At 43.3% G+C, this 17,569-nt stretch overlaps 1 protein-coding gene across 10 annotated transcripts in view; it reads right to left on the bottom strand.

Annotated features, from left to right (window-relative positions):
• The window catches only part of HECW1 (HECT, C2 and WW domain containing E3 ubiquitin protein ligase 1), a 454,797-nt gene continuing 437,228 nt past the window's right edge, over positions 1–17,569 (bottom strand). For 6 of the 10 annotated variants that reach the window (XM_032244417.1, XM_032244423.1, XM_032244418.1 and 3 more), the window contains 4 exons: positions 12,522–12,668; positions 10,805–10,919; positions 8,792–8,990; positions 1–1,707 (listed from right to left, as the gene is read on the bottom strand). In XM_032244417.1, coding sequence (XP_032100308.1) covers positions 1,596–1,707; positions 8,792–8,990; positions 10,805–10,919; positions 12,522–12,668 — 573 coding nt within the window. In that variant the 3' untranslated portion in view covers positions 1–1,595. The remainder of the gene's footprint in view (positions 1,708–8,791; positions 8,991–10,804; positions 10,920–12,521; positions 12,669–17,569) is intronic. The other 4 variants (XM_032244422.1, XM_032244416.1, XM_032244421.1 and 1 more) reach the window with 1 other exon arrangement.

A 17,569-nucleotide genomic window follows, 5' to 3' on the forward strand; every position in this document is an offset into this window, starting at 1 on the left:
TATAATGAGCCACCAGGCATGGCTTCATATGAAATTAACTTAGTCTTACATTTCTCCCCGTTTTAATATGGAAAACAATAATGGGACATTTAAATAGTGGGGTCTCTTGAGTGCTTCTTTTTCCCAGTGAAGAAAAACACTTTCATTTATGACATATTTCAGACAACTTGGATAACAACGTTAGAAAAATAGCAAATGACCATTACGGTTGGGTTTATTTCAAATGTAATTGAGAGGTTAGGCTGTCTCTGGAACCTGCAACTGTTTTTCTGACAACAGGAAGTTTTCTGAGTTATATTTTCACTGAATGTTAAAAGAAACTGGATATTGATTTTGATACAAATCGATGTGCCTTTGGGGTGTTCTGTTTCTGCCCCGGGAGGATTGCTATGGGTGAGGGAAAAGTACTATGTTGCCCTTGATCCCTAACAAGCACCATCACTCTCTGCAGCTTCCTACTGTGGTCCCGATGGACAATCGAATGTAAAGGAACTTGAACGCCATGATTAAGAAAGGAAAAGGAAAAAAAAAAACCAATATCAAAGTTAAAAAAAAAAGGGTTTGTCTGCCAAGCAAACAAAAGTCATGGCTTTAACAAAAGTCATGGTATCATCTACACATTTTTTTTCCTTTGTATAGCACTGTGGCTAGACTAAACAAAACAGAACAGTACAGAATTCAGGGATTGAAACCAAGGGAATATGTCCTTCTTCCCCTTCTACTGCCACATTCTACACAAGACAATGGTGGTTGAAGCCTCATCCTTCATGCTACATCAATCAAGAAGGTTTCTTTCTTGGACAGGTGCACACGGCTGTGCTTCTTGTGGTGTGAGTATTCACTAGGGGTGCTCCCCCTCCTAAACTTCTCTGGAGTTGAGCCCACAATCCCCACAACCTTTGGGACGCACTGCATCACATCAGCAGCAGGTGTTCTCTTGCTGTTGTTAATCGTTAGAAGTGTCATATTTGTACCGTATGTCTGAGCTAGGTCTGGCTGATGGGTCTGATGCCACATGTGAATCATGAGTTGAATGTACAAAAATTTCAGCTTTGCCACTGTTGTCCTTTGGATGGATATTATGCACAAGGAAAAGTAGAGAGTGAGGAAAACAAAGAGTTGATCAGCTCCTGGTTCTGGAGTTGGTTGTTAGAAATTATAAAAAATGGTGGCTCTGCTCAGAAGACATGGGCATATAAAAGCCTGGAGTGCTGAATGCTCAAATTTTCCCTTAAATGATAGAAATGGAAGTAAACATTTATTACCATTTGGTCAAGTGTAGCTTAACTTGCATTCATATTTCATTGTTAGTAATGGAGGTATGTGGAGATATACACAGACCTTGAGACAGCTGTTTTTTAATATTGCATACAGGCTAGCAGTTCATTGAAAACAGAGGAGAGAAGCCTGAAGGTTAGATCTTAGAAGAAGGCAGTTCTTCATGCACAGCTTTTGTCAATCCTGATTTGGTTTGAAAATAAAAATCATGGAATACCAAAATCAAAGGAGAGTTGATTAAGGGAAAGGGAAAAGGGGATCATCCCAGGAAGGGTGATGTCACTGGCCAGGAAAATGTCAGGCGAGGTTCCATGTCCTCACTCAAGTCCAAAGGTGCTGGTTTCCTCTACTGCTGTTAACAGCTTTTCATACAACATGGAGTACGAGGGATACGGTGGAAGATCCAGTCGGTTGAAGCATGTGTGTGCCCTGAATGGGGAGAAGAGATCGGTGAGAGTGTTTGTTTCAATGATACAACTGGTTCTGGATCTGTGACTTAGTCTGAAGTTGTGATTCAAAAGAGAATCAAAAGTGAGCAGGACCATGATTTAGGACCACCATAAAACACTGCAAACTAAGAGCTATATTCCTCTGGAATGAATAGACCGGTGGAAGGAATGGATTAACTAGAAATGGGTTGTTTGCATTTGTAAGCAAACCATACTACACTAGAATGACACTAGCAAATGGATTATAAACTCTATGGTATCAGCCTGAATGCAATTGAGTTATAAACTCTGATGTGGTCAATGAAGGAGGCAGAAATACAATTAGTATTGAAGGACTATATTCCTAAGTCTTCTTGTCCAGCTATGATTTCTGAGCCTCTGTGAACCACATGCATCTAGAGGAAACTGAGATGGCCTGGAATTCTGAGATGCAGTTCTCCATTCAAGTCAAGTGTGCTCTGGAGACAAGTCTGACTTCCCTACCCCAGCAGAACCCACGGAACCTAAAGCCAAAGTGCTGCATTTCCAAGAGAAGCTGCCCCTGTGAGCCAGTCCTCCTGGATGCCTGGAGTATCCTGGCGCCCAGGGTTCTGCTTTGCTTCATGTGCTTCCTCCTGCATTGCCAGTGTCTGCCTTGGACAAGGAATGCCTTCCTCACCGGTGGCTAACACCTGGACCTGGAAGACTCCTGCGGGTCTCCAGCCGTGGGCACAAGAAGCGCGACATGCATAGATTCTCTGCTGTGGAGCCTTGAATCGCCTGACTGGCTGTTCCCTGCCAGAAGTTCTTTGTTTTTACAGAATCTTTGGCTGATGCCAAGTCCTGTACCATACATAGTAGGGAGAAAGGTGGATGGGTGCAGGTGAAAGTTCGTTTCCTGCCTTTTCCTCCCTAAGAGTGGTATGTTGAAATGGTGATTTGAGACACCAATCAGCACAGAAAAGGGCACTCTAAAATTAAACCAAACCAAATCAAATCAAATCACAAAACAAACATACAAAGAAACAAACAAAACTAAACTCTCTTCATTAGAGTTTTATTTGGGATATTAAACTCTTCTTTTCATTACAAGATCCCTAGGGGACTTGTGTATTATTTACACCTTTGTTTTAAAGTATATAAATCAGAGTATCAGATCACAGCCAGGCTGATGCAGCACTCAGGTTATGGGAGATTATTTTGGGGATGAGGAGGGTGGGAAGAGGAAAGAGGGAAGGTGGGGTTTCCTGCCTAGCGAGAATCTAAGGAGGATGCTGGTGTTTTCGTCTGTCCAGCACCCATTCTTCCTCCTGGCAGTCCTTGGAACTATGGAACTATTCCTAACCCCTACCTCCCTCCTCCCTGTCCCCTTTCCCACTCAAGCTCCAAAGGCAGGCACAGGACAGTAGAGTGTCTGGTCTTAGGCCTTAAAGACATAACTGGGAAGAAACATACAAATAAAGATTAAACAGGCCTACGTTCACTTTAAAAGAAAATAATTGAAATATTTTACCTAGCTATAAATATGTGAGTGAAACGGAAGTCCGTAAATTGAGTAGGATGATTACAGTGATGGCTATCTAGGTTAAAAAGATTGTGACAAAACTAGAACATACATTGGGCAATGGCTAAACAGGCGAAGTGGGGCAGAAACGTCCCAAGCGTGCTTTTGAAACTAGCTGAATTAGCCAGGGGCGAGATAGGAGCAGGCATCATCTTGGTAGTTTTCTTCCTCTGGTCATTTTAACTGGCACTCATGAGAGGAGATATTACAGGGAAAAATATCATCTTTACAAGTTAGTTGGAACCAAACTAATTCTGTAAAAGATCATTTCTGGGAGTAAACAGAAAGCATTGGTGAATAGCACCTAGTCTGAACACCCGTGGTTTCCTTACTAGTTGCTTTTATTGCATTTATTTAGAGCCTTGGTGAACTCCCTTAGTCTGTCATCTAGAATGAATGAACACAATCAAATTATGATACAACTCAGCATTGCTAAGAGCTCACCACCCTCCAGGTGTGGTTCTGACAGCACCTAGTGCCTGCTTACCTCATTCCCCGTGCACCAAACCAAGCACTGCCCAGCGGTGTGGGGCAGTGGGTAGCAAGAAACCAGGGCCTGGAAGACCTCTATACTGACCCCAGTCTAGCCACTTACCAGCTTCATGACCCTGGGACAGTCAATTAATCTTCCCGAGCCTCGGTTTTCTCACTTGTAAAGTGGGGATAATAATACATGCTGCGTGCACTTTGGAAGGTTACGGGGAGGATCAATGCTAGAACACACGTAAATGCGTTTTGTAACCTGTGAATCATCATTTAAACATAAGATTCTCTGGATAATGCAACCATAATTGTGATAATGATTTGGGGAACCATGTCATACTTGTGGCAACTGAAGCCTCTGGGGTTTTGCACGTGACCTACTGGCAGGTGACTCATTTTCTTCTCACACTTGGTGCGATGGATATTTTGGAGATCTGCACGGGTCTTTCAGCTGGGTCGAATTCCACGCCGTTGGTGTCGAGCTAGAGTTCCAGCATTTTGAGATAATTTTGGATTGGGTTGTGCCAATCCCTGTATTGTTTATCCTTCTAACTGTGTCATCTACACAGTTGATCTCCCTGTCTCCCCTATTTTTCCCAAGTTACAGATTGGAATGTTAACAAATACAGAACCAAAGAAAGTCTTGCTCCTCTCTACTAGGGACCACTTTAAGGTTGGCTAGAAACACACAAAAGAGGCAGCAGTCACTACTCTTTGCTGCCAGCTGTTCAGCCGGTTAGGTAAGTTGTGTCTTCCCTTCATGCCAGTCTTCTTCCTCTGCCTAACTACAGCCTTGTTCTCTTCAGATAGGCCTTGCTCTCCTCCCCGCTAAATCTTGTCTTTTTCAAGTTTGTCAATAACCTCTTGATCCCTAAATCCAGAAGCCCATACTCTCCTCCCACTTGCTCCAGCTCTTTAAAAGCATTTGACAGCTCTTCCTCCGGAACATCTCCCTCCCTTGGCTTCTCTTTGGTTTCTCAATGGCTTCCATTTTCTCTGCTGAGCTCCCTGATGGCACCCTCCGGCCTCCTTTGCAGGTCCTCTTCTGGCCTTAGGTACTACAGAGAAGCATTTCTCCTTGGCACTGTTCACTTTTTGAACTTGATAACTCTTTGTTGTGGGAGCTGTTTTGTGCATTGTAAGGTGTTTAGCAGCATCCTTGGCTTCTACTCAACGGGTACCAGTAGCACCCCTTCCCCTCAACCAAAAATTCTCCAGGAAATGCCAACTACCTCTTGTTGGGGAAGAGAGGCAAAGTTGCCTTCCCCAGCCCCAGCTTGAGAACCACTGCTACAGAGTACGCCAGCTACTAACTTGACCGGGCCTCCAATTTCACCACTGGCTTGGGGTCAGTTTACGTCTGCAGTAAAACATGTTCATATTAGAATTTAATTTGCAACTTTTAGGCCAGTTAATTGCTGATGACTCAGAGCTTTGATATCCCTGGTCCCTGCCCCAAATGTAAATCCAAGATTCTCTCCGCTTCTTTATTCCGTCTCCACACTGCCCAGTGCTATTTTGACTCTGACCCAGCTTCTGTGCTTCTCTTTCCTTCCAAGCCTTTCCTCTGTTCTCCTTTGAGCTCTTGTTCAAAGTAAAGAAACTCTGCCACCTCCTTAAGCTCTTTGCAGATGCTGCCTCTGGGTCCCAGTGTCCCCTCTCCAGTCCTCATGGGTAGAAACTGCTCATTGCCCCACATGCTGTGCAAGGACAGACATTCTTCACGCTCCCCGCTGTCAATTCCACGTCATGACTTTGCAATCTTTGATCAGTTTCCATTCCTTTGAATCTCATGCCATTTAGATAACTTATTTTTTAAAACCATAGGCTTTGGCTGGCATTTCATTTTAATGAAATAGGATAGAGCAGAAAATAGATTTTATTGCAGATAATAAGGGTAAAGTGCTATTTTGAGGAACTTGTGTTTCAGATATACACACATATGTGCAAATGAGTACATGTGCACGTCCTGAGTTGTGACACAAAAGGCATTTCTTTTTGTGGGCTATGGTTTAAGAAGCGTGAAAATCAGTGATCTAGGTAGACCTTTGGTTTCTTCTGACACTTCGAGCTTCTAGCTTATTACAATTATTGATACTCTGGCACTTTGCTTAAGTCTTCCTTTCCATTTCAAGTCCTGCTACCAGACTGTGTGGCAACCAAGTCCACATGGCCAACAGGTTGAACACGCCAGCCCCCAGTTCCTTGACCTCAACTCCAGTGACAGTCCTGCCTCTCAGTTACTTTAGCTACAGTGTTATACGAAGTTTCCCCACAGGCGTTATGAAATTATATCCTGGAAACCCCTACCCTCAAAGTCCTTTCTCCTGGCCCTCACACATCTTTTAGCAGGCAGGGATCTGCATTGATAGAAAGGTTCTACGCAGACTAGGCTGTGACTGGGTTTTGCCGTGGCGGTGTCTGGCGCTCTTGTCTGGGAAGCCAGTTGCCTTTCCTTTCTGCAGAGGGCAGACCTGAAGAAAGAGCTGTGGGCCACCTCTCCCAGGGTGCTGGCCAGGAGCACTGTGATTCACAGTATCTGGGAAGCCCATGCCACCTTGGGTCTGCTTTGCTTCTTGCCTGCTCAGGGCTTCCTGCCACCTGCCACGGCCGAGCCAGGACTTCCTGAAAGACAGTTTCTGGAAGTCAGAGGTTTTTTCCTTCTATCCATACTCAGATGACATTTTTTTTAAGGTTCTTGGATCTTCAGACACCATCCAAAGGAAACTGGACAGGGGTCACTATTTACGGCATTATTTTCAGTGTCCTCTTAGAGGCATTTGCTTTTTGGGGTCCTCTTGTCCCAAGAAGAGATCCCTGTTTCCCCAAGAAACCATCTCTGGGGCTTATGGTACAGCAGCGCTCTTAGGGGTGCCTTGGTCCAGATATGAAGGACCTGTTCATAAGTCCAATGTCTGGCTTAGAAGCTGTGTGGGTTAAAAATATTAATGTATATTTCAAAGCTTCCAAAGCAAACCCAGAAATTATGTTCAATCTGTGATCCCAGATGACAGAAGCAATGACTCTCATTTCCTAAAGAATAGAGACTCCTCAGCACAATCTTTTCTTTCTTCTTTGTTTCTTTTTTTTTTTCTTTTCTTTTTTCCTTTTAATTTGAGACAGGCTTTCACTCTCTTGCCCAGGGTGGAGTGCGGTGGTGCAATCACAGCTCACTGCAGCCTCAGCCTCCTGGGCTCAAGTCATTCTCCTGCCTCAGCCTCCCAAGTAGCTGGGACTAAGGTGCATGCTACCATACCTGGCTAATTTTTTAATTTTTTTGTAGAGATGAGGTCTCGTCACATTGCCCAGGTTGGTCTTGAACTCCTGGGCTCAAGCGATCCGCCTGCCTTAGCCTCCCACAGGGCTAGGATTACAGACATGAGCCACTGTGCCCAGCCAGCAGGGTCTTTTGTTTGTGGCTCACCAAACGCTTTCTCAACGGCATCCCCTGTGATGTTTCTCGGGGTATCTTATCCTCCGCACTGACCGGCTGCACCTTCTGGACCACGTGCTGCCATTTCCTGCTCCCAGCCCTTGCTCATGCTGTTGCTTCAGCCTGGAAGGCCCCTTCTCCCTATTCCTCATCTCTCAATGCTCCCCTAAATTGCCAGTTTCTTTGTGGCATCTTCTCTGGGCAACTTGATTGGGAGTCTCTGTTTCACACCCTCACAGCACGGGGCTCTTACCCGCTGTGCTCCTCTGATTCTACCTTGTGCTGTAATTAGTTACTATCGGGCTGTGTTCTCCCTAGATTGCAGGCTCCCATGGGCAGGTGTGTTCTTGTAGCTCAGCCCCTCCCCAAGCTGCATGCTGCAGGGGTAGGCTATCATTAGTCAGAACTCAAGCTGCATTTCTCTAAAATAAAAGCAAGATGTTTCCAAATAACTATATTCTTGAAATCTATCATTCAACTTAACAAATGGAAATTCTGCCTTTTTAGTCTTCTTTTCTTGACAGACTTGACTATGTTTAGCTACTGGGAGAGCCATGCAAATAAGAAAGACCCTTGGAGCTGAGGGTCTGCTGAACTGCTGAACTGAGTGGGTGAAGTCAGGGCTAAAGCCTATGCCAGAGTGTTCAGCTGTGGTTAACCAGCTGGGCATGCCCATGAATGTTTATCAACACCAGGTGAATTGTCCTCGGGGAAAATCCGGAAAAGCTAGGTGAAAGCTACAGTCCAGTAAATCCTTCTGCAATAAGGATTTAGCAGAGGTATTTGGGTGGCCATGTAGAAAGAGAGCTGAATTAAATGCAAAGCTTCTTTATAATTAGAATGGATCCTATTAGCAAAAGATAATAGAGGTCAATCTTTTCTTTCTTCTGTCTGTTGCAGCAGCGTTTCTTACCATAGCACCTATGCACAACCGTCTCTTCAGTGCTTCCTGATCAGGAATGCACTACCCAAAGTGCATAGAAAGGACTCAGGAGGTGCTGGGATTAAAACTCACAGCGCAGGGAATTTCTTCTGTAAAACTGCCTGGAGCCCCAGCGTCTCCTTTTCGACATTTATCCCACAATAAATGTGCTTTTTAAATAGAAGTCACCATAGAGACCCAGAGTTACATGTGGTCTCATCCCCACGTTTTAAAACTTGGTAGGAAAAATCCGACACATCATGAATATATAATGATCCTATGAAGTATCAAGTGATAACGCTGTTAGAAATACAGATATGATGCTCAAGGGGTTACTTCCAGGTTCCAGCATCTTTATATTAATGTCCTTGCCTCTGCCCTCTCCTGTGTTAGACATTCACCTATAAATTAAGTTGGGCTATGAGAACATCCCATGACTGACACACAGACGAAGATACTACAGCTCAAATACCATCAGTCATCAAAACCTCCCTAAGAATAATATAGTTTCAATCCAAGTCTCAGAGCCACCTCACCTTCACCTTTCCCTAAGAACTCCAATGACAATACTCTGGGTGATAGGAAAGAATTCCATCCCAAAGGATGGTCACTCAAAATCAAATAGCAAAGTATACTTTGCCCTCTTCAGCAGGTTTCCCCGAAGGCTGGCAGGAGCTCTGTACCTGGGGAGAGAGGTAATTTTCCCCCATTTCTCTATGCAGAAGCGCCGAAGCCCATTGCTCCCCCGGAGGGCTGCGAAGCCTTCGTAGGGCACGCTGGATGTTCCCGTGACAAACTGCAGTAGTCTCAGCCTCTGCTCATTATTGAAGCGCTCCACCGCGGCCCAGAACCAGCGGATCACAAGATGCCCATCGTGGTAACCTGCCCGAAACGAAGGGAGGGAGGAAGAGAGGATGCAGAGAAAGGAGGAAGGGGTGAAGGGGAGAGAGATCAAACACACATCAGGTATGATAGGAACAGAACTGCTGCTTTTGATCTGATTTATCTCATAATTGCCTTTAGAGCGGTCTAAAATAATTTGTGTAACGAGGTCAAGTTTTAAAACAAGAGCAGATTTAGAAAATAGTCATTTTATAAAAGGACTTTATGTTCTGTGGGACATTCCTAGAGATGTCGGCTTTCTATTTAAACAACTGGGACTCCACTTGAAATGTCCCTGCCTCACGTAGGTATAGATAAGGAGTAGAAGGGCCTGGTAGAGACCAAAGACCCTATGAATACAATATTGCATCACGTTTCCTTTGTTCTGCTGTCTTAGCTCTTGGCCACCACATACCAGGGAAGAGTCTAGGACTTACAAGTCTAGGCTGAAGGTGAACAGCCAGTTTGGTGAACAGGAGATCCCAGGCTCTCTTCCTGGGCAGCTGCTCTCAGGCCAGCCCTACGTGGAGACATGCTGGGCCCATGGAATAAGTACTGGGTCCCTCTCACAGTAAGCTGGGGAGACCATGCTTGGACGAATCAATTAAATGATTTGCCACTGACTGCAAATGCAAGAGACCTTCAGAGAGGGAAGAAATCTATGTGTGCCAAGGTAGAAGCAAGAAAAGCTTCAGAAAGAAAGTGAAGCTACATGCAGCGTGAGAAGGGTTTGTGCAAGTGGAGGGAAGAAGGAGGACGTTCCTGGCAGGAAAAATAAAGGATAACAAGATTGAGGAGGAAATATGCAGGCAACAGTAAGCCACTAGGGTAGGGGGGTTTCTAGTGAAGGCAGGAAGGAATAAATATTTCTGGGGGTGTTATGGGGCCTTAACAGCCAAGCAGAGATTTTTTTTTTGAGACAGAATCTTGCTCTGTTGGCCAGGCTGGAGTGCAGTGGTGTGATCTCGGCTCACTGCAACCTCTGCCTCCTGGGTTCAAGGGATCCTCTCATGTCAGCCTCCTGAGTAGCTGGGACTACAGACATGTGCCATCAGGCCTGGCTAATTTTTCTATTTTTTTTTTAGAGGAAAGGGTTTCACCAGGCTGGTCTCGAACTCGTGAGTTCAAGCAATCTGCCTGCCTCAGCCTTCCAAAGTGCTGGGATTACAAGCATGAGCCACCATGCCCAGCCAGGCAGACAGCGGTTTTCATACTATACCAAAAGGGCCTAAGGGTTTATACCAGAAGCTTTGCAGGGATGAAAGTTCAGGTTGGGATTTAGAGAAGGGCAGGTACAAGCTCCTGCTTTGTACTAAAGTGCGGCCAAGCTTTTTGTAGTCTTCAAAAAGTGATGAATTATATATACATGCAATGGAATGTTATTCAGCCATAAAAAGGAATAAAATACTGAAACATGCTACATACAACATGGGTGGACCTCAAAACAGTAGGCTAAGTTAAAGAAGCCAGACACAAAGACCACATTTTGTATGATTCCATTTCTATGACATATCCAGAATACACAAATCCATTGAAACAGAAGGCAGATTGATGGTTGCCAGGGATTGGGGGAAAGGGGCGAGGGAGTGAGAGCAACTGCTTGATGGGTACAAGGTTTCCTTTTGGGGCATGGAAAATATTCTGGAAGTAGCTAGAGGCAATGGTTGCACAACACTGTGACTGCACTAAACGCCACTGACTTGTTAGCTTTAGTCACTTTATGTTACGTCAATTTCACCTCAACAAGTCAATCGTTTGGAAAGTGCTGAGTTCTGTTTGCAATCATCACATCATTACAGCTCCTACCTACTCACCTCCCCGGTACTCTGTGTTATTCCGCCAGTCATTCAGGTCAATTTCTGCAGTGCCAGCAATCACCAGCTCCAGCTCCCTGGCATCAAACACGGACACCAGCCTTGAGTCTACAACCTGAAATGCAGGTTAGGCTTCAGCATCCAGGTCCAAACACACAGAAAGGCTATATTCATGATCATATTTATGTGAGTTAAACTGGGAAACTGACCATCACTGGCAACACTTTTTTTCAGTTTGCAATCATTTTTAACTCGAAAATTATTGCTATGATCTGAATGTTTATATATCCCTTTCCTTCCCCAAATTCATATGTTGAAATCTTCATCCCTGAGGCCATTGTATTAGGAGGTGGGGCCTTCGGGGGATGATTAGATTATGAGGGCTTCATGCTTTTATTAAAGAGTCCCAAGAGAGACCTCTTGTCCTTTCCGTCACATGAGGACATAGGAAGAAAGTACCATCTATGAACCAGAAGGTGGCCCCTTGCCAGACACCAAATCTGCTGGTGTCTTGATCTTGGACTTCCCAGCCTCCAAAACTGTGAGAAATAAATGTCTGTTGCTGTAAGCCAGCCATACCATAGTATTTTGTTATAGCAGCTCAAATGATGATCATTGACTTAAACATTTTAGAACACAAGCCTTCATGAGTGGGGAACAGAAAAGAGAATCCCATGCTCCACCCCTAATGCTTCCTCTCAGAATGATTTTGTAAACAAATCTGACTCGACTTTTTGAAGTCACATTGAAGTTTTCAAACATTGCATTTTAAAAGCAAAAAGTCCACATCACTCCGAAGGACTTAATAGTTGTTAGTATTACCAATTCACTTAAAATGTAATCCTTCACATGGAATTATGACTTGTATCCTAAATTGGGCATTTGTATTAAAATGGCTGTATTTTCCACCCCTTCTCAAACCATGACCCTAAGATTAAGAGCTAGCTGGGTGCAAATCTGTCTTTTCCTTCCCTTCTTCTCTAACTTCCTTCCTTCCTCCTTAGGGATCTGGGAAGACGTGTTCTGTTGGGGTTCTGCATTCTGGCTTTGCATCTTATGCCAAATGTACCAGGTACAACTGAGCTCCTGTGATGGTACCTCCTTCAATCAAACCAGCAGAGGACAAGATCATGGCCAGTGCACTTGTCCACATTCTGGCAGGGAAGGAGAGCCTTCCACGATCCAAGACCTGAGAAAATGTTTACAGCCTCTGGTTTTTAAACTGGAGAACTTCAAGGACGATATAAGATGTCTAGCGACCTTCCCTGTCTTCTTAATTTACCACTCAGCATAAAGTATGTGGCACAACATGATGCTATAACAAAATTAAAATCTAGTGCCAGTGGACAATATGTCCCAATGCCTTCATTTCACTTACAGTGTTTTTGTTTTGTTTAACAAAAGGAAACGCCACCTGCACAGATCGTGACACGAGATGCTAGATGTTTTCATGTCTAGCACATCAGGGTCACATACCAGTTGCCTGAAAGCATTTTTCACTCATAAGAGTTGAGTTTCCCAGAGAACTCTGACCCCTCAGCCATCCACCCTAAGAAGGTCCTCAGTGCTCCCTAATGAGGAGCCCACTGCCTAGCTTGGTTCTTCCTCTCTGTTCTCATCACCTGAGCTGCTGCTCCCCCAGGGAGCCTGGAGGAGTGAGGGCCCATGACGCAGCGCCCTGGCCACAGCTTGCCTTCCCCAGGCCACCAGGCCTCACCTCGTAGAAGCCGCGCACCAGCGCCTCGGTCTGCTGTACCACGCCGCGCTCCACCCGCCACTTCACCATGCGCTCGATGTACTCCTTCTTGTTCTTCTCTGTCACCTGTGTGTTGGCTCCTCCAGACTTCAACTCCCTTTCCGTGACCTTGTAGGAAAACAGAAAGATTGCGATGCTTGTCAGTTCAACTTATATCTCCGGGATGCACACTGATTTTAGGGGGATGACTATATGCAAAAAAGTCTTCCATAGGGCGTTATTCAGCATTATTATCCCCGAAGTCTTTTTTCCTTGCTAAAGGTCACTAAAAAGGGTCTGATTGTTCTAAGCAGATTGGAGCGCCGTGGTGCTATCATAGCTCACTGCAGCCCTGAATTCCTGGGGGCAAGTGATCCTCCTCCCTCATCCTCCTGGGTAGCTGGGACCACAGATGAGTGCCACTCAGCCTAGTAAATTTTTTTTTCTTTCTTCTTTTTTTAATTTTTTTTGTAGAATGTGGTGTATGTTGCCCAGGCTAGTCTTCAACTCCTGGCCTCAAGTGATCCTCCCAACTCCAGAGTGTTGGGATTACAGGCATGAGCCATTGCACCTGGCCTCTAAGCAGATTGTTAAGCACCTTCAAGGGCTATAGTTTTTGTTTTAGAGAAAACAAGTTTCCTACACTCAAGAGGCATAATGGAAATAAAAGGAAAATGTCCTCGGTTGTCCCTAATATTGAAGCTGAATGTGTCAACACTACAATCACATAGTTGATGCCCCCCAAATCTCAATTATAGCAAATTCTTAACAGCCATCAGTTTCCATTTCCACAGCTGACCAGAAGGCAGTGGTCTTCTGGTGGAGAGTGGGACATAATATCACACAGCCACGGCAGCCTGACGCTGGGAAGGGAGGCAGAAGCATGTAGGCACACAGTAAACGGCACTGCCACTTGTGTGATGATGCATGTTTCTTAGGACATGCTTGAGTCATCGGGGAAGGCTATGATCCATCTTTTAACAGGCGAGAAGGTAGATAACACACTAGACATTTCTTAAAAAATCAAAATGTGTTAGTGTATGAAAGGGACAATTTTCAGTCATGTTGAATTCACTTAAGGGTTCACTGCAATGCTCAATGCTGCAAGACAAATGAGGCATCACTGGACTTAGTTACTGGTTTAAAGAAAAAAATACATATGTGTTTGGCACTTGTGGACACAGTACCTAAACAAAACAGTGCATAAGTAGTCTGACGGTTACTTTTTCTTCTATCACTAAGGTGACCAGTGCAAATTACAAAATACTGGCTAATGATACAAGACTTGTTATCACCAAGCACCCATATTCTTTGGAATGTCTGATTTTTAGCTGCCTAAACACTTTATTTTTCAACCTCCCTCACAGCTAGGTGTGGCATGTAACTAAATTCTGTCCAATGGGATGTAAGCAAAAGTGCTGTATGGCACTGTCAGGAGGCCTTCCTGAAGGGACGGGCTGTGTGTTCCTTTGTCCTGCTGCTTTGAACACAGTTATGATGGTTGGGATGCTGTACTCATCTGGGCTAAGACTACAGGGGGCCTATCCTAGAGATAGCAGTGGGGAGACCTGGAAGGAGCGTGATCCCTAAGGATTCTATCAAATAGAGCTTATTTGTTTTTGTTTTTGCTGTTTTTGTTTTGAGACAGGGTCTCACTCTGACACACTGGCTAGAGTGCAGTGGTGCAATCTCAGCTCACTGCAACCTCTCCCTCCCAGCCTCAAGCAATTCTCCCACATCAGCCTCCCAAATAACTGGGACTACAGGTACATGCCACCACACCTGACTAATTTTTGTATTTTTAGTAGAGACAGGGTTTTGCCATGCTGGCCAGGCTGGTCTCAAACACCTGGCCTCAAGCGAACCACCTGCCTTGGCCTCCCAAAGTGCTAGGATTACAGGTGTGGACCACCACAGCAGCCTAAACAGGACTTTTATGTGAGATTAAAAAAAAAAGCTTCTATTAATTTTAACAGAGTCATTTTTGGCATCTTTACTTACTAGTAGCTGAATCTAAACCGAAAACCTATGGTGTTTCACCTGCCTCTCTCTGCTCTCCACCATCTAACAACTTGACAAAAGAAGGCCTGCAAGTCAATCATCCAAAACCACTCATTGTTCTTGGTGCCCTCCTTTTGAAGAGAAATAGGATAAACTTTAAACAGATATACAGGTGACCCTTGAGCAACATGGGTTTGAACTGCATGAGTCCACTTGTATGTGGATTTTTTTCAATAAACATATTGGAAATTTTTTTTGAGATTTGCAACAATTTGAAAAAACTCACAGATGACCTGCATACCTAGAAATATTTTTTAAAATTAAGAAAAAGTTAGGAATGTCATGATTCCATAAAATATATGTAGGTATTAGTCTATTTTATCATTTACTAACATAAAATAGATACAAATCTATTATTAAAAAGTTAAAATTTATGAAAACTGACACACACAAACACTTAGAAACTGTACATGGTGCCATTTGCAGTAGAGAGAAATGCAAACAAACATAAAAATGCAGTATTAAATCATAACTGCATAAAATTAACTGTAGTAATACTGTATTATTGTAATAATTTTACAGCCACCTCCTGTTGCTATTGCAATGAGCTCAAGTGTTGCTGATGAACAGCCTCTCTCCAGTAAATTGTGTATCACAGTAAAAAGTGCTCTCTCTTGTTTACTGCTTATTTTCCACCGTGTTTAAGTGCAATACCATAAACTTTGAATAATATCATGGGACTCACACAAAGGGCCACTATTGATGCTGGAAATGCTCGCAGGAAGCAGAGAAAAGTCATGATATTACAAGGGAAAACTGAATTGCTTGATAGGAATCATAGGTTGAGGTCTGCAGATGTGGTAATCTACTTTTTCAAAATAAATGAATCCAGCACAGGGACTGTTGTAAAAAAAGAAAAGGAAATTCATGAAGCCATCATTGCAGCTATGCCAGCAGGTGTGAAAAGCTGGACTTTTTGTGAAATATCTTTTTATCTCATATTGAAAACATAGCTTTTATGTGAGTGCAGGATTGCTAGAACAATGGCATACCTATAGACTCTAATATGATTCTAGAAAAGCAAAGTCATTATAATGGCAACTTAAAGCAAAAGGAAGATGAAGGATCTAAAGTTGGAAAATTTAAAGCCAGCAAAGGATGGTTTGATAATTTTAGAAACAGATTTGGCTGAAAAATATCACAATAACAAGAGAAGCAACTTGTGCTGACCAAGAGGCACCAAATGAGTTCCTAGACATTGTTAAGAATATCACTGAGGAGAAAGGGATGTCTCCCTGTACAGGTTTTTAATGCAGATGAAAGTGTCCTGTTCTGGATAAAAAAGCACCACAGAGGTCCTTTATCAGTAAGGAAGAGAAGTGAGCACCAGGATTTAAGGCAGGAAGTGACAGGCTAACTCTACTGTTTTGTGCCAACACATTTGGGTTTGTGATTAGGATTGCCCTTATCCATTAAAACTTTAACCCCCGAACCTTGAAGAGAAAAGAAAATACCAGCCACCAATAAGAAGGCCTGGATAATGAGAACCTCTTCTCTGGACTGGTTCCATCAGCGCTTTGTTCCTGACGTTAGAAAGCACCTTGCCAGTAAGGGACTGCCTTTTCAAGTTTTTTTTTTTTTTGATATTGAACAAGGCCCTTGGCCACCCAGAACCCCCTGAGTTCAACACCGAGGAATCAAAGTGGTTTACTTGGCCCCTAAAATGTCTCTAATTCAGCCTTTAGATCGGGAGTCATAGGACCTTTAAGGCTGATTACACATGGTACTCTATGGAAAGGATGACTTCAATAGAGAGAACACTGTAAAATCCTAGAAAAGTTATGCCACTGAAGATACCATCATCGTTATACAAAAAGCCATGAAAGTCATCAAGCCCCAAACAATAAATTTCTGCTGGAGAAAACTATGTCCAAATTTTGTGCATAACGTTCTCTTTTCTCTAGCTTTCCTTATTGTAAGAATACAGTTTATAATACCTATAACCTACAAAATATTTCTTAATTGATCATTTTTGTTATTAATAAGACTTCTAGTCAGCAGTAGGCTACTAGTAGTTAAGTTTTTGGAGAATCAAAAGTTATGCATGAATTTTCAACTGCGCAGCAGTCAGCACCTTAACCCTTGCATTTTGAAGGGTCAGCTGTACATTATTCAAGATCTACAACACATCCTTATTTTTATCACTGGGAACATTTAAGCTTTTTTCTAAGTTGTTCAGTTCCTACACTTTACACTAGAGGATTGTTCTTTTGTATATTCAACCTTAATTTTTTTCCTCTAATTTTATGTATTCAGTTATTTGTAGTTGACTTCATTTTCTTGAATAGATAGTATATGACCATGGAATAACATTCAAATGGTGTAGAAAGCCATAAAATAAAAAGTAAGTTTTTCTCCCACCAAATCTCCCAGCTGTGCATTCTCCCTTTCTGGAGACAGTCATCTCTACTTCCCTTCCAGGGAGATTCTATGCATATGCTGGGTAATGTATATATATTATTTTAAAAATTTTTAGAGATGGGGTCTTGCTATGCTGCCCAGGCTGGTCTCCAACTCCTGGCCTCAAGCGATCCTCCCAGCTCTGCCTCCCAAAGTGCTGGAATTACAGGCTTGAACCACTGTGTCTGGCCAATATAAATTCTTTTTTTTTTCCCTGTAAACAGTAGCGTGTTTTACACACCGTTCTTCACTACCTTTTTTTCTCTTAAAAATATATCTTAGAAATTTTTCATGCCAATTTAGACCTGTGGTTTTCTTTATTGCTGTTAGTGTACCCTGTTTATTGCTTATGATTATATGGGAATTGAGGGGCTGGGGTGTCCTCATGCTTTTTAATAACCACACATGATTTCACTACTCCAGACTGTCACAGATGTTTTGCAACTATCAACAAGGCTGTGATGAAGATCCTAATATATTAGTAATTTTAATTAGGTGTTAATATATCAGTAGGACAAACTCCTAGACACGCATGCTGAGTCAAAGGCATGTGATTTAAAATATGGACC

This window comes from Sapajus apella, unplaced genomic scaffold (assembly GCF_009761245.1).
Source record: "Sapajus apella isolate SASKATOON/1434 unplaced genomic scaffold, GSC_monkey_1.0 scaffold54, whole genome shotgun sequence".
Classification (NCBI taxonomy): Eukaryota; Metazoa; Chordata; class Mammalia; order Primates; family Cebidae; genus Sapajus; species Sapajus apella.